Here is a 27,432-nt window from a genome sequence, read left to right as displayed (position 1 = left end):
GCACAGGAAGTTTAATTATCAGCTGATCGTGGTGTTTTGGATGGAAGTTGCATTTGGTACGGAGGGGGCTCTTTCTTGATCATCTTAAGCAAACATTAAACGTCAGCGATACCAGAAAATAGAGGCGCATGTAACAGAGCGCCATTCCCAACGACCGAAAGGGAAGAACCCGGAGAAATCCGCGCTATTATGAACTGACGATGATAACAATCGGTGGTCTGCTTGCTTGCTGCTGTTGAATCATCGCAAAGAAAACAACGTCAGGCGAGGCTCGTGCGAGTCAGTGATATTCGGATATGTGTGTGTTGGCTGATCTAGCCTAACCCACTGCGATATCCCATTGACTTTGTCAAAACTCGTTTAAGATTCATGTAATGTAGCTGTCGGGACAAGGCATTTTTTTTTGTTTGTTGTAATAAACGGTTTATGCGATTCGGGAGAAACTTAAAAGTCATATCAGAGTCTTGTCTTTTTATTTTCCAACACACTGTTGTCGAAAAATAGTTTCTTGGCTGGACGCCTGCATATGGATTGCAAGTGAATTAACGTTAACTGTCTTTTATTAATTCATGCTTCCTGGCATCCGTTTGCTGTGACTGACACAATTTACTAGTAATTTATTAACATTTTTATCATACTGACTTTTTATACGTAACAAGTGTGTTGTCAATTAGTTATTTTATTTTGTTATTTATAAGCATGGTGACAGTGCAATGCATAGATAGCTGGATTGCAACACTCGTGTTTTGACACATTTTACGTCACGGTATCGCGTGTTGTACTGTTTAAACTTCACGGGACATTCAAAGTGTGTGCTTTCTCAACGTAGTACTTGCATTTAACTTCATACTAAAGAAGGGCCGATTTGTCGATTTCACGGTGGATTATTCACGATTCCTCAAGAGGGAAGACTCAGATCTGGCACAGTCAGAGATCCTCGTTGATATCCCCAATTTCTCCCTGCCAATGCTGGACCTGGAGGTCGTTCCTGAGCGATCTTTGGGAAATGAACAATGGGAATTCGCATTAGGTGAGTGTGTTATCTAGTTTGGAGGGTAAACTAACCACTGAATGTAGGGCAAAGGGTGAAATGGGTAATGTCAGTCTCGTGCTCTGATGACAGACTGTTTTCAACTTGTTTAAAAATGTGTCACAAATTTGACATCACAGTCAGTTGTCGGTTTCATCACATGTTTGAGATATGGTGAAGCTGCTCTGACGAATCTATGCTTTCCTCGAGGTTATTTCCGAACAAATCAACTCATTGCATCACCTGGATGTTTGTTTACTTTGTAGGCTGTAATTTCCTGCTAAAAACAAAGTATAACAAATATTAATTTTAAGGATATTCATTAAAAATATGAATATGAACCACCGACGATTTGCCATTAAACTGGTTATGAAATTCCTTTATGTACATTTTATAGGGATGTTGTTACTACACCAGTTGCTACATAACCTCTGTTTTTGACACCCCTCAAATCTGTTTTTGACATCCCTTATGTTTTATAAAACCTCATCATGTTCATGTAAACTGGAAAACAGGGCTAATAAACCCTTATTTTCCAGGGATGCCATTGGCCCAGGCCATTTCCATATTACAGAAACACTGCCGTATCATCAAAAATGTCCAGGTGCTCTACAGCGAACAAGTAAGAATCTGTCATTAATGTTGTCTAGTTGTCTATAGAATAATTAGCATTTAAATTGAGCACTTCTGTCATTTTCTTGTCAGTTGTTTTTTAATATAACTGACCTATTTTACCAAACAGATGCCACTCAGCCATGACCTCATTCTCAACTTGACTCAGGATGGAATTAAACTGCTGTTTGACGCCTGCAATCAGAGACTGAAGGTGAGACATGACACTTGTGTGCTCTGACTCATTTGTTTATTACTGTGGGTTTGTCCTTACACTTCTCGCATTACAACGCAAACATTTCTTCATTGAGTCGGTGTTGTTTTTCCAGGTAATTGAAGTGTACGATTTGAGCAAAGTGAAACTGAAATACTGGTAAGTGATCTCAATCTGTAGCATTTTTTTATCATAAGGGACTTGCAGTGCAGTCATGCTGTATATTTAACTAATATGTGTGTTTGAAAATTGAACCCATGACGTTCATGTTGTAAGTGCTAAACTGTATCATTTGAGTTATAGGAACAGTTTAATTCTTTCTGGATTTTACTTGGTGATATCCGAAATAAAACTTGTTCCAATGATAGACTGATGAGCAACTCTTAAAGGGATAGTTCACCCAAAAACGAAAATTCTGTCATGAATTCCAAACCTGTATAAATTTCTTTGTTTGGTTGAACACAAAGATATTTGGAAGAATGTTAGCAACTGAAATTTCTGGGGCACTATTGACTACCATAGTAGAAATAATTATTGTATAATTCTTTTGTTCTGTTGAACACAAGGAAATATTTTAGGAAATATTTAGATTTTAGGAAAACAAACAGTTCTGGGGCACATTTGACAACCATTTTAATGTTAGTCTCTGGTGCCCCAGAAATCAGAAAATGTTGAGTAATTAATGACAGAATGTTCATTTTTGGGTGAACAATCCCTTTTTAATCGAACACTTTGCTTTTTAATTGAGATCTGTGTCACTTGAAATGCCACAGAAATGTAAACTGGCGTATTCTGTACTTTACAGTGGAGTACATTTTAACTCTCAGGCAATAGCACCCACTATTGAGCAGATTGATCAGTCTTTTGGCGCTACTCATCCAGGAGGTAAGATGCATTTTCAAGTTTTATTTAAAGACCTCTCACTGCCTCTCCAGATATGTCCTGTTCATTATGGGCTGTGTTTTTTTATCCCATCCAGTCTACAATGCTGCCGAGCAGCTCTTCCACCTGAACTTCCGAGGGCTTTCATTCTCCTTCCAGCTGGATTCATGGAGCGAGGCACCTAAATATGAGGTAAGTTTTTAACTTGCTTAGAGAAATATGACTTTGTCAGTTATAAGTAAAACTAAATCACACTGTGAAAATCTGTGGACCCTTCTGGGGATAGTGATTTTATGTAGGAAGGAACTTTTTGAATACATTATTTACTGTAATTGTGTAACATTGTTTTGGGGAGAAACAGGTATGTGAACGTAGCATGTTCTCTAAATATCTACGAACATATTATTGTATTTTTTGCTTTAGTACAGTCAAAAAATAATTTAAGTATTTAGTCCCAACAGGACTGTAGAATAAATTGCTACCCATTTATGTGTTCTCCATTTTTCCACAAGTTCTAGACACACACATGCTTGTACAATATGTGACACATCGTTGAAAATGTGTCTTATCTATTGCCTGATTGCTTAATAACAAAATATACAAACAGTTAATGCATTAACATAATTAATACCAATATATGTTTTTTTTAACAGCGCACGTACAACCCATTGTTATTTTGAAATTAATGTTTGGAACTAAGCAGTTCAAGACTTTCTTTTCTTTTTCTGATTTATGGGGCAAAATGAAGTTCTGCAAATAAGCAAAAATGTTAAGCAAATTAACTTGCATGGAGAAATGTGACTAAACTAAACTATGCTGTGGAGCTTTCTGGGTATATGGTGTACACATTCATTGCACGAGACACCTTCGCAGACACCTCATTCTACCCCCAGTTGTTTTGCCTTGACAGCCTAACTTTGCCCATGGCTTGGCCTCCCTGCAGATTCCTCACGGGGCCACTGTCAAACGGATGTACATTTACTCTGGAAACAACCTTCAAGATACCAAGTAAGTGCTTCATGTGATTGGATGGTGATGGGTGTGGGAAAATGACACATTACCACTAATGCATGTTCATAACTGGAACTACTGAGCACACTATAGTTTACTGACAAGCCATAAAGTAGAAGATCATTTTCTTACTTACGGCCATTTGTATTTATTTTGTGGTGTTCTTCTATGGGAGCATTCATCTCGCATTAGTCTGAAACCTTCATCAAACTTCAGTATGTGTTTGTTGATTGAGCTACTTGTGTTATTTCCCCAAGCGGTGATCATTGTAAATCATATGTTCCTTCTTAGGGCCCCTGTGATGCCGCTGGCCTGTTTCCTTGGTAACATTTACGCAGAGAGTGTGGAGGTCCTGAGGGACGGGGCAGGGCCGCTGGGTCTCAAACTTCGCCTCCACACTGCAGGTATTCAATTCCACTGGTGGTTCATTTACTTGTGATTAGCAAATGTTGGTTCCTCATGTCCAAGGTTAAATCTTGGCCCTGAGACGCATTGATATAGTTTATGAAAAAATAGTTCACCCAAAAATGAAAATTCTGTCAGCATTTACTCACCCTAAAATTGTATAAAATTCTGTGTTCTGTTGAACACAAAAAAATATAATTTGAAGAATACTGGAAATTAAACAGTTATGGGGTACCATTGACTACCATAGTAGTTTCTTTTCTCTACTATGGAAGTCAATAGTGCCCCAGAACTGTTTGGATACAAACATTCTTCAAACTGTTGAATTGTTCAGCGGAGTAGGGGGTGAGTAAATGAAGACAGATTTTTCATTTTTGGGTGAACCGTCCCTTGAAGGAGTATGTGCAGTTTGTGCAGTGTATGTGTTTTTTTACTTTCTAAGGATGTGGCCTGGGAGTGATGGCTGATGCAAAAGTGCGGACCTTTGAGAGAAATATCTACTTCGGAGATTCTTGCCAAGATGTTTTGAGTGCTCTTGGTTCTCCACATAAGATCTTCTACAAATCAGAGGACAAGGTAATGAGTAACCCTTTATACACTATACAGTTTATATTATTTTTAACAGAAGATGCATTCGCAATATAATCTATTCCTGTTTATGTTCGGTCTGACATGAATTAGTTTTTTTCCATGTCTCAGATGAAGATCCATTCACCTTCTCCTCACAAGCAAGTCCCGTCCAAATGTAATGACTACTTCTTTAACTATTATACATTGGGAGTGGTGAGTATCAGCCTTTACTTGTAAATGCTCTGAACATTGTTTTAGTTCAAATTTCTTGAATGGCATTTTTACATAAATTGATCCACTTAACAACTAGCATTACCTTTCCTGGCATTCAGGATATACTGTTTGACTCTACAACCCACCTGGTGAAAAAATTTGTCCTTCATACCAACTACCCCGGTCATTACAACTTCAACATGTGAGTGTCATTTCTATGTTATCGGTTCTCTTCTGGTGCTTTATGTAATGCAGCTGTGTCAATATTCAGCTGCTCTTTCCACGGGCTGCTGCTGTGTCGGAAGGGTCATTCTGAAGGGTGCCGCGGTCTGGCCATATTGATTGAAAATTGATTTTCATTTCATTATGCCTGCAGTGTTTAGAAATATGTGCATCAGTATCATCTTACCACTTTATTTGCACAAGAGAACATCAGAATAACTGCCTCTCTCTCTCTCTCTCTCTCTCTCTCAGTTACCATCGATGTGATTTTAGGATTCCCCTAATCATTAAAAAAGGTCAGTGTTGTATATCTCACACTGTTTGTATCTTTACTTGCTTTAATTTGATTGTCATTGTTTATTCAGTTGTTTTTTTCTGTTTTAGATGGGGCGGATGCTCGGAGTGAGGACTGCATTCTGACCACCTACAGCAAAGTACATGGACTATTATGCATCACTATTATGTAAATGTAATTTTAACAGATGAGTAATTTCAGTTTGTACTTTTTCTTGCAGTGGGATCAGATTCAAGAGTTACTAGGACACCCTATGGAAAAACCAGTTGTGCTGCACAGGTGAGAACCGTCTGTTTTTGTTTTTTGCAAAGTGTAAAGCAACATCAGGTCATCCACAGAGTTAGTAACACTCTTGTTTTTTGGTTTGGACTATAAGATAGTTATCTTTATTGTAATAGTGTGAATGTCCCGTACTTGAGTGGTTATTTACTTATTTAGAAAAAAAGTAGATTTATAGTCATTTGTAGTCTTATAAGGTGCAAAATGTAAAAAAAATCTGCAAGGAAGATCCACATCGCAATTATTATTGAATATTGGGTCATTTGTGTCAAATCAACTAAATTTTGAAAACTTCCCCGGCTCAAATTTTTTATATTTTTTTATATTTTTACAGAAGCAAGACCAACATCTGGAGTGATGTTAAAAAAATGAAATGCCACCGATGAATTGTTATTAAGTAATCAGTTAATTTGTAGAGGGAGGTAAAAATGACAATTTTCATCTGAAATTTGGAGCCATATTAGAGGGGGTAAAAATGACTTGAGAAATATGCCAGCATCATAATTTGATTTGTACACAGAGATCGGTATATCTGTTAGTACATCTGTTGATTTTAGCAATCCTTGGTGCATTTTATGTCAATGGTGACAGCTCAAAAATGAAGAAAGGGCATTTTTTGTGTTCTTTTTACAAAATTTGCATGCCTGTAATGACACCGCGTACACACCGCGAGCGACTCTGTCTGGTAGTCGCTCTCAAATGTCGCTCATCATTTGCATAAAGTTGAGCAATTCGGAAGCAACGTCACTTCCTGTCGCCAAAGGTCACTGTCGCTTGTGCGCTCTCCATTGAAATGAATGACATCAAGTCGCTAGATTTCGCTGGTGGTGTGAACGCACAGTTAATGTCCTTATAGATACTTGACCAACTTGTCTTTTGGAAACTACATTTTTAAAGCCCTATATGGCTCAGTCCTAGAGATATGAGGATCTAAATGTGGCTTCATGAGAAAACTGTTAAAGCGGACACATTTTCAGTCATCAAAAACTAAATGTGGGTCATTTTTTAAAAATCTGGCACTTCATTTCTTTTAAAGAGGAATGTCTGAAGAACAAATAATGTTGATACTAGACAAGTATCTTTTTTCCTTCTATCAAAACAACGGCATTGAACATAACCATTTCAGTGTCCTTTTGACACTGAGCTACTGTTAAAATGTTTCAGGTTGAGGCACATTATCTTGCTCTTAATAGTTTATTTATAAGATTCTATATTTCTTTGAGTTATAGGGAAATTTGAATAGAGGGATGTTGTTAATTATGGCCTGAGCACTTATGACTGAGAGCCTAAACATGCTCGAAACTCATGAAAGTTTGCATACATGTCAGAGGTGGTAAAAATTACATCTGATATGGGTTTCAGAATGAAGTGTAGCAAAATGGCTCTATAGCACCACCTACAAAATTTCAATAAAACAGCTCTTGTGCTACGTTTAATGTAAATGTATGAAATTTGGTGAGCTCATGTAACATTCCAACAGCTACAAAAAGTCTCTTACAACAGTATCCTAAACCCAACTGGAAGTATGCTATTTTCAATTTTATCTACAATTTTTTGTAGTTTTTACCTTTTCCAGGCGTTGTACAACTAGAGATTTCATTATATGAACATCATATTTGTTCAGTCTAATCTACAAGCCTTTGAGTTTTTGTTCAATGGTGTGTTCATAGTGGCCCTGAAAAATTTGATGTTTTGCCATGAAACATGAACTTATTGAAAAGTTTGGGATGTTAAAACTTCACACCAGCATCCCCAATGTGCACCAAGATCTGAGGGCCTGATAAATGCTGCTTGCAGCTATAATTGGAATTGCTTCTGAAGCTACAATGAGTCTAAATATGCAGTATCATGGATAAGTTTCATGCCTGTAAGGGCAGTGTGGTAGGTCACTTTACAAAAGTGTATTTGATTAATTATTGGAACTTTCCCTGCTTTCAATATGTGAAGCACAGCCAGACATACTAACTAGATCAAACGGTATCCACTGCTATGGGCTATTCATCAATATCACCTCAATCTTAAAATAATATTTTCAACACTATTTTTCCAAATAATTCAAGTGCCAAGGACATGCTAATACCAGTCAGTCACATTCTGTCATATTTATGTGCTGTCAACCACCACTGGCCCACACAGCACAAGGACTGCTTTATTTAAATTTTGTAGAAATTGGAAAATTACCCACATTTAGTTTTTGACGACTGAAAATGTGTCCATTTTAACAGTTTTATCATGAAGCCACATTTAGATCCTCAAAGGAGTCTTTTCTGGAGTTACAGGCATGCATATTTTGTAAAAAGAACACAAAATATGCCCTTTCTTCATTTTTGAGCTGTCGCCTTTTGTATAAAATGCATCAAGGATTGCTAAAATTAACAGATTTAGAAACAGATATACCGATCTCTGTGTAAAAATAAAATTATGATGCTGGCATATTTCTCGTGTCATTTTTTACCCCCTCTAATATGGCTCCAAATTTACAGTGAATATTGTCATTTTTACCTTCCTCTACAAATTAATTGATTACTTAATAACTATTCATCAGTGGCATTTCATATTTTGGCTTTCATCCCTACTGATGTTGGTTTTGCTTCTGTAAAAATAGAAGAAGAAGAAAATCGAGCCGGGGACCACTGGTTGAGTTGACAAGGAATGAATTCTGAATTCTATGTATCATGCTTTTAATCAAATGTGTTTTTCGCGGCAGGTCTTCATCTGCAAATAACACCAATCCTTTTGGTTCCACGTTTTGTTTTGGACTACAGAGGATGATATTTGAGGTATGTTACAGTCACCTTCTGCATGTTTATATTTGCATTTGTTTTACCTGTGTGTATACATAATATGGTAATTTTGTATCACAGAGCAGCTGTGCAGTGTCCACACTGGAGTGGATGCTCATGAACAACATAATTAACTGTTGTTGCTATGGTTACAGGTCATGCAGAATAACCACATCGCTTCTGTGACTCTGTACGGAGCACCTCGCCCCAGCAGCCTGGCTTCTCGTGCCGAACCGAGCGCTCACTGAAGAAGCCGTCCGGCCCTGTAAAACCTCTGAACTGACCAGTAGAGTGTGCCTTCACTCACTGCTGCCCTCACACAAGCAACAGCAAGACATGCTGGGAATTTCTCTGGAGTTTCCTGAAACCGCCCCCTTCCCCACACATTAAAGAGGCCACAGATCCATCTCTTTAATAAGAGCATGGAGGCAACCCTGGCTCCGCCTCCAAAGCTGTAACATGCGGACATGCGTCAGTGTCAGCAATCGACATAGTACTTGTGGATGCACAGTGATCCAGTTCCACACATGCACATACATTTGTTGATTTGTTCTTCATGCATAGTCACAGCATTTGTTGCCTGTGCATATATCGGTTGAAAATTCTATACCAGATGCACCAAAGGACATAGATTGAATCATTTTCTACTCTGCGCACTCTGAAATGCAGAGGATGCACAAGTCGAACGTAGACAGAAGCGTTTATAGCAGAAATGTGTATGCATTTGATCTGTTTAAGATTACAAGCACAAGCTAGCGCAGTGTGAAAGTGCGCCGGTGGATTCAGTGCCGTGGACATTTTCTTTGGACTCATGAGCAGGCATACAGTCACACTCAAAAAGATTCATAAACTCATCGCATTTCATACCAAGTCAGCAGCACAGATTACCTCCCATTTCAATGCTATACATTAATGTCATTGTTCTGTTTGTAATAGATGTTTTAAGCAACATGAGCGCATTGGTTTTTAACATTTGCACTAAAATACACCTAATGTACTTGATAATTGTCTCTTGTCCACTGAGGAATGTTTTAATTGCCGAGTTTAACAGCGAGAGGATGGCGCGGGAGGTTATTGACTGAACAGAAAAGCCATCATTCATCCTCTGTCATTCAGTCCTTGAATTTCCTCCCTCTACTTTTGTCCACAGTAGAAAGATGTGAAGTTTATTTTATTCTTCAGTATCTCAGTCTTAACTTCATAATTTGCTTTCTGATTGCCAAAACGCTAGCCAAAGATGAAACGGCTTTCTGTCCTTTTAAATATCAACATAAGAACATTCCCATTTGATTTGATTTATTCGGAGCCACGTCTTTTGCTTTCTGCTCTGTGGAGTTTGCTGTTGCTGTTTCTTTAGCGGGTAGGCATGACGCTTTCTGCAGCACTCTGTTGGTGTGTCTATATCTGTACAGATCTGTAAATAGCGTGCAAATTTTCATTTTCTGATAACAGTTCTATATTGGATCTGACTTCAAATTGTGTTTCCAGTCCAGCTTAACTTCTCCAAAGTTTCCACCACTGTTGTTTTAAATGGAACATTTTACGCTCAACCACTAGGAGATTATCAGAAAAAATATAACGGATTATTCAGTAGATGGCTTGTTGACCTGTTTTTAAAGGGGTAGTTCACCCAAAAATGAAAATTCTGTCACCATTTCTTGCAATTTTTAGTGCTGGGACATCATTCACTACGTAGTAGAAAAAAATATTGTTTTTTTTGTTCTGTTGAACACAAAATAAGATATTTTGAAGAATTCAGGAAAGCAAACCGTTCTGGGGCACCTTTGACTACCATTTACATTTTTCTACTATGGAAGTCAATGATGTCCCAGATCTGAAAACTGCTAACATTCTTCCAAATATCTTCCTTTGTGTTCAGCAGAACAAAGTAATTCATATAAGTTTGGAACAACTTTAGGGTAAATGAGTACATGATGACAGAATTTTTATTTTTGGGTGAACTATCCCTTTAACAACTGTCCATTGCTCTGGTGCCTAAACCTCATGTTTTTTTACATAAGTTAAAAGGTCTTGTAATATTTACATAGCTACCCGTGTTAGCTGTCAACCTTCAGTTATGATCAAATCTCCTTTGGTGTCATTCTAGCCTCCCTTCAGGCTTCTACATTTAGTGTATGCTGAATAGGGCATTTAGGTTTCTGTTACATTTACTTCTCATAAACTGTGCTGGAAGGTGGTCAATGATGTTTTTAAAACGTTTTACTTTTTGCTCTGTTATTTATGAAGAAAACGCCGTTAACACCGTGCCTCATTTCCCACCGAGCCTATCTTGACTTTTTCTCTGTAAATGAAATCGTTTTAAATGCTTCGTGTATGTCTAAGCATGTAAAGCTAAATTGATAAATAGTCCTTTTGTTCTGAAAAAAAAAACATGCTATTAGAGGAATTGCTATGAAAAAATTTACTCGTGGGGTTGAACTACTGTCATGGAGGGCTTGTGTACTCTGTGTGTTCAAATGTATTGAAACTGAGATGATTCAATGCTGTCATACATTTTACATTGACTGTTGCGAGAAATTGAACTCGTATTGAACATGCCGACGACCCTCTATGATTTGAGGTTCAAGAGTGGTTGTGGCGTTTCTAGAGAAATACAACTTGCAATTTGTAAAAAAAAGTTCCACTTTGAGGAGTTGCAGGAATGATCATGTGTCGTCATGAGGATCTAGATGCACAATTGCAACCTCAACTAATTGTTAACAAGAAGCGACACAACCATTGATTCTGTGTCATTTAGGAAATGTTACTGTGGAGGGGCGTGTGGTCTGCCCAGTCTCAGGTGGATCTTTTTTAATGCTTGGAGCAAGTGAATGCTTAATTTTCATCAAATGGGTTTTGGCTGTATTGTTTCTTCTTCAGACTTACTATTTTTGCATCGGAATAAACAAACAATTGTCCTGAGGACTGTATTTAGAAATGGACAAACCCAATACATTGTAATGCCCATATTAATGATGTGTATTGTATCCCTCTACTATATTGAATGTTCCTCCCCAAGTGATCATTTTTTTGTGGATTCAGTACATTAACCATTTCTGGAAATGGGACTTATCCTCAATTAAAAAGTGTGTTATCTAAATTTATTGCAATGTGGTGTTTTGTATCTCAGATATTTTCATTTACACGATCAGGCAGATGTAGGCAGGCATTTATTTTTATTCTTTGTTTCTTTTTGTTTTGTTTTAAAGCAATAACTATTGCGTTGATGAATGAATTGAAATGTTCTGCTTTATGTTGACATGGTGCGAAAATGCTGTGACCATTGGATTTTAGTTTTTCTCATTGAATCTACTGAAAGCATTATATCAGTCTTTTTGACTAATTTTGAATTTTGTTCATTAAAACTGTTACAGTGTGTTCAACAAAAATATTTAAAGAATAGATGTAATAAATATGGGGGGGAAGAAGAGAGATGTGTTTTCGTCTTTTATATTACACTTGAGACAAGAAGTGTAGTACGTTCATATTCACAGCAGTCTACACTCAGAATCAAAGTCAATTTCTGATCAATTCAATTCAATACAAATAAAAAATCAGCAGATCATCCAGAACAATTTACCACTTTGATCAAAGAATAAATGTTTGATGAATAGTGCCACCTCTAGAATCTGTTTGGCCATGCATAGCTCGGTGTAAGAACACCACTTAACATGAAATATTAATGTTAATTTCATGATACAAGTAGAATAATATCTTTAAATTAAGTTCTAAATGAAGATTTGGGAGAAGCCTAAATATTCAGTCCTGTCATTCACCATTAAGAGCGTACATAAGCTGCAGTCCCTGTGCTTCCAGCATCCCTCCTCCTCCCCATCTCCACCTACATTGCTCTTACTCTATACTTGGCTCTAAATAGTTTTGTGTTGTACAGGTCTGACATCCATGATACTAATACCCGGTTTAGTCCCAGACTAAAATGAAAGTTTGAGCTGTCTTAACTGAAAATAAATTGCCCTGCTATATCTTTAAATATGTCATTGCCATTGTTTTGTCTCAAGATGCACACCAGTAATGTTTTTAAAAGCGACTAAAATATTCAAATTAAACAAAGGCATAGTCCTGGCTTAAGTTAAGTTTTGTCTGTGAAACCGGCCCTAAATGTTATGTATTTTAATGATCACCAGAAGAAACTATTCTCAGTTTGACAGCATCGAGCCACTAAATGCTTTCATTTTATATAAAAAGAACACTATTAACATTTTATAAAACAAATATCTTCATCACAAAAGAAAGAGAAATAAAAAAAAGAAAACAGTTGAGTAAATAAAATTATTTTTGGTACAATCATTTTTGAAGGAGTTAATGCTCCACAAACACCTTAATTCCATAGTCTTGGCCCCCACGCTTCTTTGCCTGTTTCTTAGCTGTCTTAGCAACCTTATTTCTCCACTGAAACGGAAAAGTCGTGGGATCCTGACGGTTATGACAATGAAGGTTGGGGTCATGGAGAAGATTCCACATAAGCCAGATTTGTGGGACTGTCAGGCTGTGCACCACCATCAACTCTCTGTAAAAGCAAGGATCAAACACCTGGAGGTGAGGTGCGGCAGATGGTCTCACTATTCCAAAGGTACGGAAGCCCTCGTGGCGAGCGGGTTGAAGGCCGATCCTGAGCAGACACATGCCCAGAAAGACATCATCTATGGGGAAGAGTTCTACCTCTTTGCAAGCAAGGTGAAGCTTCAAGGCAGTATACCCGGACATGACAAAACCTCCTCCGCCTGCGTAGGACGGGTAGATCCCCTGGCCATAAATAAACTCTGGAACAAAGTACTTACTGTTGCGTCTTCTAATTGGTTTTGCGTGGACAATGATATCTCCAACAAAAAGATCCTTATCGACCTCTTTCTCTGTGAGCATCTCCAGGATGTTGTCAAAGTTCACATACACATCTGCATCTCCTTTAAAAATGAACTTCGCTTTGGGACAACTCGCGTTGACCCACTGTAAAAAGTGAATTTCTTTCAGTGTCAGGTTAAAGAAAGTGTCCTCAAATTCCCACAGAAGGATGTCACCATAAATGCGACTCTCATACGCCAATAGTTTGTCCCATAACGGAAGCGCTGTTTGATTTTTGGGCACACCAAGAAGAAAAACTCTCTTGACGTTCAGCTCTTTTTGAAAAACACCCTCTTGTCCCCATGTGCGTCGAACTACCTGACGTTTGTCGAAGTCCACTGCTACTGACTTTATGGCAATCAGGAGGTACGGGGAACCTTCTTGTCCAGAACATTTTGTTGGCTGATCGATTAGCAGCTTGAAGTCTCGCTGGTCTTTCTTTCGAAGGTAATCCTCAAAGTCAAACGAAGTATGTGCCGGCGAGACAGTGGCTGCTGTTGAATGTTTAAATTTCGACTTTGCTTTGGTTTGTGTTTTAGATTTATTCTGAGATTTGACTTTTGATTGCTTTTGGGACGTTAACTTGGTTTGACCCTCAGGTTGGCAAGGGGGGACGTTTTGATGTTTAGAAGAGACAGGCTTTGTGTCCTGTCCTTTTGGGGATCCTCCAAGTAGGGTTCTTGAGTTGGTGGACCCTTGTTCAATGTGCAACGTCCCCCATACAGGCGTCAGCCGTTGGTGGGTATATAACAACAGACAAAGAAGCATCAAGAGAATCAAGGCGCAGACAATGTCTCCTTTTATATAGACCCTCCTCATGGTGTCACAAGCTCCACTTTGTTATCGTTCCTCAACCCATCGATTATATTTCCATGAAGGTTTATTACTTGTGAAAGTCTCCTGTTCTTCCCTCAATATCTGGATTTTTTACAGCCATTGGGGGTTCTTCAAAACAAAAGTACAACAAAAGTAAATAAATGTTTGCTAGATTAATGCAACTTCTAGGCTATGTAGGCCTATTTGAAATGCACAACACATGTTTTGTACCGAGCCAACTTGAATGACATCAAACAACAGAGGACACAGGATATTACTTGACCAAAGTTATGCTTCATTAGAGTCAGGACAACTTCTGAAAGAAAACACTGAAATAAACCTACATTCTTCCATTCCAAATGCAGAGAATGATTGCAGTTGTTTTTCCAACTCCTCTGCCAGTAAAGACTTTATAAAGGCGCGTAACCAACAAAATCTAATGTAACGCAACCAAATGCCCCGTAATCGCACAAGTGTTTATAATATTTATTAAATTCCCTGTGTTTTGTTATTCTATTTAAATGATTAAGTATTAAGTAAGCATACGATTATAAATAATATTCTTTAAAGAAAGCCCTAAACGGTGCTCTTTAAAACACGCTGTTCGTGAACGTGCATATTCTTATTAGGCAAACTTACGTCATTCAGACCATTAAACCTATTAGAATTTCAATAGATCTGTGTCCATATGCACATTGAATTAATCCAGTAAATTAATATAACATGTGAATGGGGCATTTTTTCTGTAATGCATTAATTTTCATATTTCTCAATGAAACTATTTTGGTGTTCAGCCTTCTAAAGGTTTTTCATTTAAGCTCAATCCTTAAAGCGTTACATTAATTTATATGGTATTAAACGCAAATCTACAAGACTTACCATTACCAAGGCGAAACACCACGAAAGTAATGTCAGGATAGCTCTACAACAGCCAGATCCACACATCTGCTTTCACTGTGAAACCGTAGCGCGCTCTGTTCCGCGTACATGTTGATAAAGTTTCCTTCTCGCGCAGACTCGCTAAAACGCGCTACGTTTCCAAATGCACGATTTCTGTTAATATCGTTCATATTCGTTGCATTAGAGCCCTGACGCGGGATTTCTTCTTAAAAGCACATTATCAAACAACTTTTCTACGTGGTCACGTGACAAGGTGGAGGTTGGCGGATGCACGGCGCGCCAGACGCCAGCGCAGCAGCTGTAGACACGGGATCGCGCAAGCGAATTAGGCATTCAGCGGACTCATGCTTAAACACACACACTTTATTATGTAATAATTTATTTAGAAAGTAACATTTCTTCACAAACAGATAACACCAGTTAATTTACAGACATGGTACACATCAGTGTCTTTGGCTAAGACTTTAGAGACCCGCCCTGTTGTTCCACTAAACAAAACTTCTGCCAATGAGACCTGGATTTAAAATACATCCCTCAGGCATGCTCTTCTTTTTCCTGAGGCCGACTCCTGATGTCTGAGACTGTGGTCTGGTCTTCCAAATGTTCTGTCTTAAGGTCAAGTAGTGCCACACAACTCAGGAGGACGAAGTACCTATTCTCATGATCTTGAAAAGAGCATTTATGTTGTTGTTCTTGATGGCATCCCGACAGGCAGTGATGACCAGATTTTTTGGTTTTCCCACTGAGGGACAAGAGAATATAATTGCAAATGAATTCATCATGACAGTAGATACAACTGATACTAAGATTTATGGATGTCTCTTGAAACTCCACCTACCTCTGAATCTCCCCGCCCTTTGGATGGCCTGGTTAACTGACTTTAGACGGGCCAGGAGGGCGCTGTGATTATTGGATCTGATCTTATATTCATTAATCAAATCTCTGTTAAGATCATACAGCTCAGTGTAACGTTTCTTCGTGGTTCTCCTAAAAATAGAATATAATTTACATGAATGCATTATTTTAAGAGAAACCAGAGTAAGGTCTGGAATGACTTATTAATCTAGAGACACTCACCAATCGCCCATGAGTCTGGCATCTTCTGCTTGTACCAACATATTTCTTACATAGTTGGAATGATCTGCCATGGCTGCTGTGAGCTTTTGATGGACAGAGTGAAACTCATCCACCTAAAACATATGAAAGATTACAGTATACATTAATATTAGACCTGCAGTAAAACCAATGCAAAATGTTCAAATGTTGTAATAAATTAAATGGTGATTCTGCTATCTCTAACCTCACTAAGAGTGGCTCGCAACTCTTTGAAGTAGATGGGAAAATCCGCTTCAGCCTGTAAATCTTCTATGGCCAGGAAAGAGGCAAGTGACTGGACCAGATCTCCAGCCAGATCGATGTCATCAGTGCTGAATGTGATCTGATCAGACAAAGCTGAGTTAGAGATTTGTGAAACTAAAGCACAAAAGTGTTTCAATTATTCAAATAAACATATACAGTATATACACATTAGGAGTACCTCTCCACTAGGTTGCATGTTGATCTTTAAGAGACCTCCTCCACGTAGTGCAGTAAAAGTGACATCTGGACTGTCAATACCTTCTGGGAGCAGAAAGTTCTGGTTTAGCCACATGACCACCTGCAGATACAGAAACATGCCTTATGTTTCATGAACACTGTTATACAAAATGTAATTGGGATTTTGTTTGTTGATGTGATCTCAATTAGATTGAGTGTGTGTGTGTTTACCCTCTGTGGTCTGTCATTGATGCTGAATGTAACCCTCCCTGTGGGCTCAGCAGCCGAAGGGTCAACATTAAGGTCATACATGGAGAAGCGAGGCAGCTGACGTGTGATCTCAAACACGTGAAATAGTGCACTACGGTAAAAGAGAAAGAAAAGAGACAATTGCTTTGTAATGATCTGTCCTTTTAGAAATTCTTCCACTCTGTTGTTTTTCCATAACACACAAATCTTACACTTCAAATCATTTTAGATTTCTGGAGGAAAGTCATTCTGAGAGAGATTTAATCTTCAAAAAAATGTAATCCCCATAATAAATAAGTCTGGGAATAAATGAATGCAGATAACATTCTGCAGATATGCACCTTGTCTTTCCTCCCACAAAGGCTTTGATGTGAAGGTCCACTGGAATGTCTTTTGGAGGAATGATGGGGACACAAACACACCCAGAGAGATTCTGAACACTTGGGTGAACCACGTGACTCTCGCCTTCGAAAATCCCCTCAGCAAATATCAGCACGGCTCTAATGATTGTTTCTGAAAGAGGGCAGGACAGAGAATATCATTACACCACAGTCTGAAGAAGCCCAATAGAAGACATCAGCCAGAATTTTGTACAAACATATCAAGTTATTCGTTTTTAATAAAAAATTGTCATAGATCAGAAGTTTTTAAACTAGGTTAAAGAATTGTCAAGAATTTTACCATTTGGAGTGGAGATGTTGAGCTCTATGTGGGCTCTTTGGCTCTCCGTGGCTCTTCGAACAGACAAGGCCGTCTGGAGTTGTGTGTTGGCTGGAATTACCCCCATCTTAGACTCTCCCTCCTAGACACCAGATACAGCCTGTGTGAAACAAATATTTACCATCACCAAATGGCATTCAAAATGTTAACCATCATCAACAACTGCTATAGTGGGGTACTGTGCAACGGCGATGTACAACCTTGGCATTTTCCTCGTAGTTCCGTAATTCCAGCAGTAGGTTTTGTTTACGTTGGCTCAGTTCCCTGATCAGGTCTTGTTCTACACTTGCATCCATTAGGTTGCCCTTCATCTCCTTACTGGCAGGTAGATAGCCACGCACTACGAGACGGCATACATGATGTATCTGATTAACCGATTCTCAAAAACAGCAATCATAGATTCTATCATGGTCTTACCTTCTCCCTCCACAGAGGTGCATATAAGCTGGATCTGTCCATCCATTCGGTAATCTCCTTCCACAATCCCAGCCACAGAGGAGGAAAAGTTATCCTTGAAGATCACCTCACCTGTGCGATCACTGCGAGCGTCAATCTAGACAGGGAGAAAATGCACTCTCATTTCACTAGCATTGGAAAAGTTGTAGGGTGGATTGGAGTCTTGTTGCTAAAACACTCACCTTTCCGTTGGACCACCCAGTTATTAGCTCAACAACACCATCAGCGTTAAGATCAAAGGCGTGTATACTCATGGCATGGTTTTTAGACTGTAGAAAAGGTTAAAAAAGAGAAGAAAATGAAAATAGAGGACATAAAGGAGTAGTTCACTTTCCATAGTAGGAATAAAAATGACTATGGAAAGTGAATGTGGGCATATTTTGAAGTGAACTACTCCTTTAGATAACCGTGTTTTCATTGATAGTGATAAATAGTGTTTTCAGGGGATAAAAAAATAATTGTTGATGCACTACCTTGATTCTCCAGTAGCGGGCAGTGCGGTCATATACTCCTACTGTTCCATTGGCCAGAGCATAACCAAACCTGCTGCCGTGCATGTGACAAAGTGACGTGACTGTCTGAAAGACAGAAAAAAAGCACTTAAAGAACAAATAAGAAAAGAAAGAAATAAGAAAGATATGTCGTACTGACTCCGACCTCATTTTCTGCCATCTCAGTCACCAGTTCATCCTCTCTGAACACCCTGATGTCAAAGTCCTCTGATCCAACAAGAAGCTGAAAAGAGGATTTAAGATTATGATATTTTGTAACTGAAAAAGCTAATTTGGTAATTTGGGGTATTATGTAATATCATTTTGTCACCTCATTCTTGCCATCACCTGTGAAGTCACACAGCACAAGTGATCGCACATTATCTCCTGTGACCTTTAAGAAATTCAGTCATACTTTAAAATTTGAATTTATTCTCTTCTCAATACTTTCTGTAAGCAACAAAAGGACAAATGATCTAACCGTCCAGAATTTATCATTTCCCTCATAGTCGAAGCCTTGCAGAGCACAGTTCCCACCAATGATGGTGAGGGGAGACTTGATATCTCCTAGTTTTCCGAGCACAATAGAATTGGCCCCATCAACTACCTGTTACACAAAAGATTTCAGAAAAAATGTTTTATACATAGTGCATTTTTTCTCTTCATGTCTCGATTTTTTACATTTTTCATTCTTTTTTGCATTCATGGTAATCGTTTTTTTGTTGTTGTTGTATCTCATACTTCCTTGTAGAAGACATCAGCTTTGTCATGCACATCATAAGCCAGCAGGTTGGTCTGAGAGCCCACAATCAGCGTGTGTCCTGTGGTGTTGGGTCCCAGAGTACCAGCTGTAAGGCAACTGACTGCCTGATTGATGTTGAGAAGTGAGATGTCAGAGTCCTGTGTACTCTGACTCAACCGGTGAGCTGTTGGCCTCTGACCTCGAGTGTGGGGATTATGGATAAACACCTGAATGGGTTTAGAAGTTAAATTGGCTATTAATGTATGCAACAAGCTATTACGTTAATATTGTCAATGGATGACTAGGATGTCTTCTAGTAGATAGGTGTGACACTGACATTACATTTAAAAAGTATCTATTTATTTTTATCATAATTTTATTATATAATATTTATAAAATATGATAATTACTTTGCTTTATTACCCCCAAATCATAGGGAAATACCAATTAGACTATTATGACTAGTGCCGACTATAGCTGTATGACAAATACATTTACACAAAAAAAACATTACATTTACCTTGCCTGCTTGTGTGGCTGCGGTGAGGCATGGATGAACCCCATCATACTTTCCAACAGTAACCATTCGAGGGTTAATCTTATGGTTTAACTTGAGCGTGAAGATCGGCACTAACATGGTGACACAGCTCCAAAGCAAATATGCTTCAATAGACGAACCTATGTCAATATAATAAACATAGCTTACTGAAATGGCTAATTAACAAGTGTTTACAGATTAGATCCAGATCTGTTCGATCTATACTCTATAGAATATATTAGAAAAACACAAGAAAATGACGTCTTCTCTCCATTCGCCCATCTAACTACCCTTCTCTCTTGGTAATAGAATAAACAATTTACCCTGCTACTGCTCGCTTGGGTTTCCGTTGCCCAGCAACAGCGGGCAGCTTGTCACAGCATTATCAAGCCACTTTTGCTAGCATGCCACTCTACTAATCCTTTAAATGCACACCTCTGCTCACTACATTTTCTATAAATGTACAAAGTTGATGTGTTTCTGGTCTTACTGAGCGACTATACGCCGCCATTTCAATTCCGAAAAGAGCATAGCATATGTACGCTGTCGACGTGTTTTTAGCTAGATCCATGTATTCGCTATGAGACGGCTAGGTATGCTAACTCTGCTTAGCTGCATGACAGCCACGCAGAATCTCGTTTTACAACGCTCTCAGGTGATTCCAAACAATTTGTTTATTTTCTTTGTTGCAGTAATTCGAGACCTTGTACTAAATTGTGTCTTACCGTAATTTCTGTTTTGTTTTTGATGTGGTTTGAAGGGCTGCTGCTAGTAGGACTGAATGATGCCCATAACTTAGGGGATAAAGGGGTTGATTTTAAACCGTGTGCAATGAGCAAGCGCAGTAACGTTAAGTCCTTGTTAAAAAGTGGCAATGGAAATGTGAGATCGACAATGTGTAAGTAAAGAATACTATTAGAAATTATAATGTTAGGTAAAATGTACTCTATCAAAATCTATAATGTTTATACATGTTCACAAAATGGGAAATTATAGTATGTATAACTATATTTATAGTATATAACCATTATTAATAGTATTCCTGGACATACTTTATAGACATAATAACATGTTTTCTATATAATGCGGTTATAAGACTTGATGCCATGATTTAAATTTGTAGTAAAACTACCACAAATTGCATTGTCTTTAGTAACCATACATTAACCATGATATTTGGAGTAAAACTATGGTAATACACTTTTAATGTAATAAAACCACGGTACGTTTGAAAAGGATTTTAGAAACCATATCAAACAACTAAAATAAATATTATTTAATTTTATATTTAAATTACACGTTGCTATTTTGTATCTTTAAAAAACTGATTTTCAATGTAACTATATCTGTATTGACATAAGTGCTGATGTTCCTGCTAATACACCAAAATAAAAAAAAACAGATTTTCACTTAAAATTTCAAAGCCAGTCTGCACTCGTCACGTCAGTTCTGTTTTTCTCTGGTCTATTCATTCATCAGCGTGAGGGATGATGGAAAAACACCACCGGTCAACAGTGAAGGAGTGAGCGAGTGCAAAATAACGCTTTTGTTTACTGTGTTCGAGTGCAGACAGGGGGAGCACGTGCTTTTACACACCAGAGTCACATTTAGTTTCATTTCAGTGCCGTGTGCAAAGCGAGTGACAAACTTTTGCATTAACACCTCGTTGAATTGATAAATAAAGCATATCTAACAACAAGCATTTGCAGAAAATGTATTTATTATAAAGTAGCGTTAGTCCAAAATCTTTAATAACACATACGTTTAGGAATGCGCAGTATATTAACATGCTACTTTTTGGAGCGTGACAACAAGGAAATTCCTTCACGCATTTAATTATTTCATCTCGTAAACAGATTCTCATTAATATTCAGTGTCGTGGATATGGAAGTTATATATAACCGTATAAACACATTTCTCACACATATTTTGTCACATTGTTCTAACGGGGTGGGCGTGGTGGTTCTTGATTGTTCGATGGTTTGCACCCATGAATGAGTAACGCCGTGTGCATGCTCTGGTGGGCGTGCTTTTGCGCTCGTCCCGCACTCTGGGCTGTATAAAAGCACTACAGTGTGAACTGTATCAACACAAACAACTCTATCACAATTACGTGAAGCGATACAGCAAAGAAATCTTCGGGAATTTTACGGATATTCGTGAGGGAAAATGGATCCTTGTGATTGCTCAAAGAGTAAGTACTTCGTGCTTCATCTAGATCCATATATTCGTTGTATTGTTTTTAAAATTAAAAACATTTACGTTTTTCTCTCTACAATGTTTTAAATGGTTTCTTCATTTGTGTAATCTCTTTGCAGCTGGAACTTGCAACTGCGGTGCCACCTGCAAGTGTACTAACTGCCAGTGTACAACCTGCAAGAAGAGTAAGTTGTTTTACATTTAATGACGGAGACTGTCTTAACCATTTGTTTCTATGTTTTAACTAATTTAATCTTTAATTTCTGTTATAGGTTGCTGTTCTTGCTGCCCATCTGGCTGCAGTAAGTGCGCCTCAGGCTGCGTATGTAAGGGCAATTCCTGTGACTCCAGCTGTTGTCAATGAGGAGGTCAACGCGGCGTTTCCTACAATGTGAACCTTGTCATCGTCGTGCATTGCCTTATTAATGATGTCTTTTACGAGATAATAAATTACCTTCAGTTACTGTCAAATCTGTTTCACTGATTTGTACTGCTAAAAGAATTTCCCTTGATGGATGCTCTTTATAAATGTAACCTTTCGCACTGTCTCAAATATATAAATGTAAGCAGTTCTTGGCGTGTTGTAGCTTCATTTCAATGCGTGTCAGTCCTTGAAAAGTTGTAAGTGCGTGCAGGTTGGCATACCTACACCACATTCTTAGACATAATTCTTCCGTGTAGACTGCAGTTTTATCAAAAGTTTGGAGTGAGATCACATTCTCTCAAGGTTTTCTAGCAGTTCAATTTTACTTATAATTGACCAGCACAAATAAAAATTATACCAATTGGTAAATCTGATGAAAGCTAGACAAATGAATCCAAATAAAATAAATGGTAGTTTATATTTTTTCATTATCAAAAATAAATTTGGCCCCAAACAAGCGGTGCTCAATGTGCATACTGTACACATACAGCAGGATTGCAGAACTTTCAAACAGTGTGCAAAACATTACTTAAATGTAAACCATTGCTCTGCTTTAAGAGATGTAGTCTTAGCATAGCTGAAAAGAACATTAATACAGGAAAATCTGTAATAAAATACATCTCTAGGATTTTTCTTAGTTTTAGGTACCCGAAATCTAAGGTAACGCATTACATGTGCACTGTCATTTATATAAATTGACTTCAAATACTTCTATTTAATCAGTTATTCCAACCAATAAGAATAATGGGAAACTAAAGACAGTAAATGTTATCAACATTAACAAAAGCCACCTTTAAACTGCAGTAGCATGGAATGTATTTTTATGAATGTTATTTAATTGTAATTTAAAGTGTAAGTTATACATTCAACATAAATGATGAAAAAGACCAAAACAAACAGATCTCATCCCCATTGACTCCCATAGTGTTTATTTTCCCAACTATGGCAGTCAATGGGGGATGAGATCTGTCTGGTACTGACATTCTTCCAAATACCTTCTTTTGTGTTTAGCAGAACAAAGAAAGTCAGACAGGTTTGGAACAATCTGAGGGTGAGTAAATGATGACAGCATTTTCATTTTTGGGTGAACTGTCCCTTTAAGGCTGATGTCTTTGAGTCATGAAAGCATATTCATGTCAAGTACATGTCATAAATATAAAAAGGCACTGCGAGATTTAAAGAAAAAAAAAACATTATTGTTGCTTTTTTATTGTTTTTTTATTATTATTATACATTAAAATCGTCTTTTGCATGTCATATTCTTAGAGGTTAGGCACACAAACTGTTTATGAGTAATTATAGCCTATTGCAGTTTTTCATTAGTACGTCTTCACATTGTCTCTTAGCAGCATGAAAAAGAAACGTTTATTTAATCTGGGAATAAACAGAAAGCGAGCGAAAAAAGTCATTTACTTCAGTTATAATCTCGCGTTATAAAGGATAAAACGGACTGCATGAAACTCCCGTTATAATAAATGATTTAGTGAGAGCCGAAGCCGCAACAGAACTCTTCTAAACTGGTGACTCACCTAAACTTCTGATTGGTCAATTCGTTCATTTGCTGTCTATGATTGGTTGTGATGCTCAGCGCCCTGAGTAAAACACGGAAAAAGTCGTTGATGCACTGGTCCGTGATCGGATGTGAACCTAATGCTGTAACGGACACGTTTCGTTCATCTTCACATTTCATTTGCCTCGTCTATTAATTGTATATAGCGGGACGATTTATCCCTTTTTTCTCAGCGTGAGAAATACAAGGTGTGGTGTGTGAGCGTGTGAACAGGATGAAATGCGTGTGTCTCACGGTGAATGCGTGAGACGTGAGAGCCCTGAGACTGTGATAAACATCAAGAGACCCAGTTCTAATACACTTGAACATATGAACAATTTACAACCTTAAAATTAGTAAAAAATACGTTACTATTTTCGTTAAAGGGTATTCTTTAAAGTACTTAAGAGTTTTGTTACTGATGAGCCCAAGATATTAGCTTTGCACAGATTTGTGAATAAAGTTCGACAGACTCGCAGGGGTTTCTGGGAAAACCTTTTTGAGCCAATGAGCGCTCGCGCTGTATGGAACCCGGGATTTCACGAGGTGGATGTGTTTAGCACAGAAGCAAAACTGGAGATTGTCTTTTACGTGCTTTAAGGATTTACATTCAGTGAGGTAGGTCGTAATATTTTCGTTGATTTCGGTGCTGTCAGCACCTCATGTGATGTTAGCTTACTAGCGAGTACCATTCATTTTACTAATGCTATTATTTATAGTTAAGTTATATATATTTTTTACTGTAAGCTAAGTAGTGATGTTGAACATTGCATCGTTGTTTAAAATGAACCTTCATTATAAAACTTTCGATTCGATAATATCTGGTGTTTTATTCATTGGTTGTGTTCATGTCACAAGTCTCAGACATCACACATTTATCATGACAACTGTAATTGTCACAAAATAATAAAATATGTAATAAAGTCACTACTCTCCACAAAGTAACTGCTATAAGTTTAGCATTGTAAGAAAGTTTTAGAAAATTGTAGTAAAAATTAGGGCTGAAACGATTCCTCGAGTAACTCGAGTAATTCGAGTACAAAAAATCATCGAGGCAATTTTTGTTGCCTCGAAGCCTCGTTTAATCCATTTAACTACAGTACACACGGAGCACTGCGTTTCCCCACGGACCGTTATTACTGACGCACAGCCCGCTAAACTCTATTCATGTTACAGGGCTCTCAAGTCTCACGCATTCACCGTGAGACACACGCATTTCAGTTTTTTCACACGTATTTCTCATGCTGATACATAAGTGATAGCTTATTGAAACGGCGAACTGCTATTTTACTTAGTTTTAGTCTATTTTGCGAGTGAAACTTGTTTTCCGGCTGTATTGCTGCTCCGGGGGTACGTGTGTTCACTACTCTCTGGATGGGTTAAATGCAGAGGTCACATTTCGTTGCCTTGTACATGTGCAATGACAATAAATTGAATCTAAATCTAAAATCTATTGAGTCCATAAAACTAGATGCGGGCTTGTGGACGCAGAATCCTGTTATTTACACATGCATCTGTCTGTTCTGCGTGTCTGAGTGAATGAACTGCACAGTTTAACGTGCTACACTCGTGATGCTCATGCATTTGTCTGCGCTTTATGAGGACATGAACACATGAACTTAATCTCCAGAGTTGCTCTGAGAGTTTATTTCAGAACATTTTACTGAGTGACGCTAACACACTAAAAAATAAGCGTCTTCCGACGACCTGCCAAAATAAAAGTCCGGTTAACTCTGTATTTTTATGTGGACAAATATATTACCATTTAATTGTAAAAAAAGAAACTAAAACTAATTTGGATAAACTAAATGCATCATGCATGAGCTGAAGTTAGTTGTTTACCTTTGATATTATTCTTTCTATTTTTATTAATGTTTCTTATTTATACATTTGTATTAGGCCTATATATATATAATATTATATATGGGCCTAATGGTTAGAGAGTCGGACTCGTGACTAGAAGGTTGCCGGTTCGATTCCCAGGGCCGGCAGGTAACGACTGAGGTGCCCTTGAGCAAGGCACCTTACCCCTACTTGCTCCCCGGGCAGCTGCAGTGATAGCTGCCCACTGCTCCGGGTGTACATGTGTTCACCACTTGCTGTGCGTGTGTTCACGACTCTCTGGATAGGTTAAAAGCAGAGGTCACATTTCGGGTATGGGTCACCATATCTGACTAATAGGTCACTTTCACTTTACACAAAAGCCTCTAGGGAAGCAAATAGCCTCTAGACGCGCACACACACATTCCAATTCCAATATTGCATTTTGAATGTAATAAATGGGTTTAGTTTTCACAGATATTAATGTAGGCAATTTCAGCAATAAATATTTTAATGTTTCTAAAAAGGAAACAAATTAGTTGTTCATTTTAAGAGACGTGTCTATTTTCTCTTGTATATTTAGTATTGCTCTTTAATAAAGAAAAGGTACTGTTAGGTTTTAGTTCCCCACAAAATATAAATATAGCCTATTGTATGCAACACCATATAGAGAAGGGGACCAACATTCTTTGTCATGTTGTTTGTTAGGTTATAAACAGACCTTACACATTTTGGTCCATCCAGTTTCTATACCTTATTTGGTTGTAACAGGTGTCTTATTGTGCACTTTATAAGGATGTGTCTTCCATATAGTTTCTGTACCCTATTTGGTTGTAACAGGTGTCTTATTGTGCACTACATAAAGATCTGTCTTCCCTGAAATAAATGAGTTCAAAAGCTTGATGCCTCTTGATGCCTTTTGATGTCTTGTTTTTGTGCTCCCAGATCTGCAGAAGAATTCTCTCACAACATCCAACGTATTTCTGATTTGATTTTAAAGGTGATCCAAAACACAGAAAGAAACTTAGTGTTCAAAAGGAACCTAGAAGTTTTACAGGTACTTATTATCCGAATACCCGATTAATCAATGGAAAATCAGTAGAATACTCGATTACTAAAATAATCTATAGCCCTAGTAAAAATGTTGTTTTAGTTTTGTTTTTCCTTTGTTTTGATGACAGATGTGGCTAATACCAGTTGACACTTTTGCTTTTGACAGACTCTTTTAGCCATTAGTTTATTATATGAATTATGTCATATAACAATTTGCTGTGTATTCTATTATTTTATAGCATTTTTTACGATATATACCTTTTCAAAGCTGCGTTGCATCAATGTCAGTGTCTTTAGACCCAAGTTTATAGAAAGCAAAAAAGCTTTATAAGATGGTCACGAATTGAAGAGAAATACCTTGAGAGGAACTAGACCCAACTGGTTGAGCCCATTCTTCTCTGGCAATAAATTGATGTCAATGATATATTGCTCGCGTATGTAAGATATGTATGCCACACGTAATGTATATTAAATAATGTGTGGTTATCTTCATCTCATAACCTCAGGACTATGGATGGGCGATATGGCCCTAAAACTCTATCACGATAATTCCTGGTATTTG

General features: G+C 37.8%; 4 protein-coding genes across 5 annotated transcripts; 2 read left to right on the top strand and 2 right to left on the bottom strand.

Moving 5' to 3' along the window:
- Positions 1-10: 10 nt before the first annotated feature.
- On the top strand, positions 11-11,946 carry phaf1 (phagosome assembly factor 1). 2 transcript variants are annotated; one of them, XM_057347931.1, is made up of 16 exons: positions 11-1,030; positions 1,570-1,652; positions 1,773-1,856; positions 1,972-2,015; positions 2,662-2,741; positions 2,836-2,930; positions 3,682-3,746; positions 4,041-4,153; positions 4,597-4,730; positions 4,854-4,937; positions 5,057-5,139; positions 5,412-5,455; positions 5,544-5,593; positions 5,675-5,733; positions 8,441-8,513; positions 8,672-11,946. In XM_057347931.1, the coding sequence occupies exons 1-16, from the start codon at positions 967-969 to the stop codon at positions 8,762-8,764; spliced, it is 1,248 nt and encodes a 415-aa protein (XP_057203914.1). In that variant the 5' UTR covers positions 11-966; the 3' UTR covers positions 8,765-11,946. The 2 variants fall into 2 exon arrangements, with proteins under 2 accessions (XP_057203914.1, XP_057203913.1); XM_057347930.1 differs by having other exon boundaries at positions 3,649-3,746.
- Positions 11,947-12,076: 130 nt separating this feature from the next.
- b3gnt9 (UDP-GlcNAc:betaGal beta-1,3-N-acetylglucosaminyltransferase 9) lies at positions 12,077-15,331 on the bottom strand. Its single transcript, XM_057347926.1, has 2 exons — positions 15,072-15,331; positions 12,077-14,321 (listed from the first exon to the last, which is right to left on the bottom strand). Exon 2 carries the CDS (start codon positions 14,193-14,195, stop codon positions 12,837-12,839), a length of 1,359 nt encoding a protein of 452 aa, XP_057203909.1. The 5' UTR covers positions 14,196-14,321; positions 15,072-15,331; the 3' UTR covers positions 12,077-12,836.
- A 120-nt stretch (positions 15,332-15,451) lies between these two features.
- On the bottom strand, positions 15,452-20,707 carry bbs2 (Bardet-Biedl syndrome 2). The gene is given in 18 exon segments (XM_057347924.1): positions 15,452-15,834; positions 15,931-16,079; positions 16,170-16,282; positions 16,393-16,530; positions 16,630-16,749; positions 16,860-16,989; positions 17,219-17,390; positions 17,559-17,697; positions 17,798-17,937; positions 18,015-18,150; positions 18,236-18,322; positions 18,527-18,631; positions 18,711-18,788; positions 18,876-18,938; positions 19,026-19,151; positions 19,286-19,513; positions 19,807-19,964; positions 20,550-20,707. Coding segments are annotated over 17 exon segments (2,148 nt in total). The 5' UTR covers positions 19,924-19,964; positions 20,550-20,707; the 3' UTR covers positions 15,452-15,727.
- A 1,178-nt stretch (positions 20,708-21,885) lies between these two features.
- On the top strand, positions 21,886-22,601 carry LOC130562722 (metallothionein). The gene is made up of 3 exons (XM_057347933.1): positions 21,886-22,018; positions 22,143-22,208; positions 22,296-22,601. Exons 1-3 carry the CDS (start codon positions 21,994-21,996, stop codon positions 22,385-22,387), a joined length of 183 nt encoding a protein of 60 aa, XP_057203916.1. The 5' UTR covers positions 21,886-21,993; the 3' UTR covers positions 22,388-22,601.
- Positions 22,602-27,432: the final 4,831 nt, after the last annotated feature.

This window comes from Triplophysa rosa, linkage group LG12 (genome assembly GCF_024868665.1).
Source record: "Triplophysa rosa linkage group LG12, Trosa_1v2, whole genome shotgun sequence".
NCBI classification, from domain to species: domain Eukaryota; kingdom Metazoa; phylum Chordata; class Actinopteri; order Cypriniformes; family Nemacheilidae; genus Triplophysa; species Triplophysa rosa.
The sequence above is the reverse complement of the archived record's forward strand: the minus strand, read 5'-3'. Positions and strand labels throughout refer to the sequence as shown.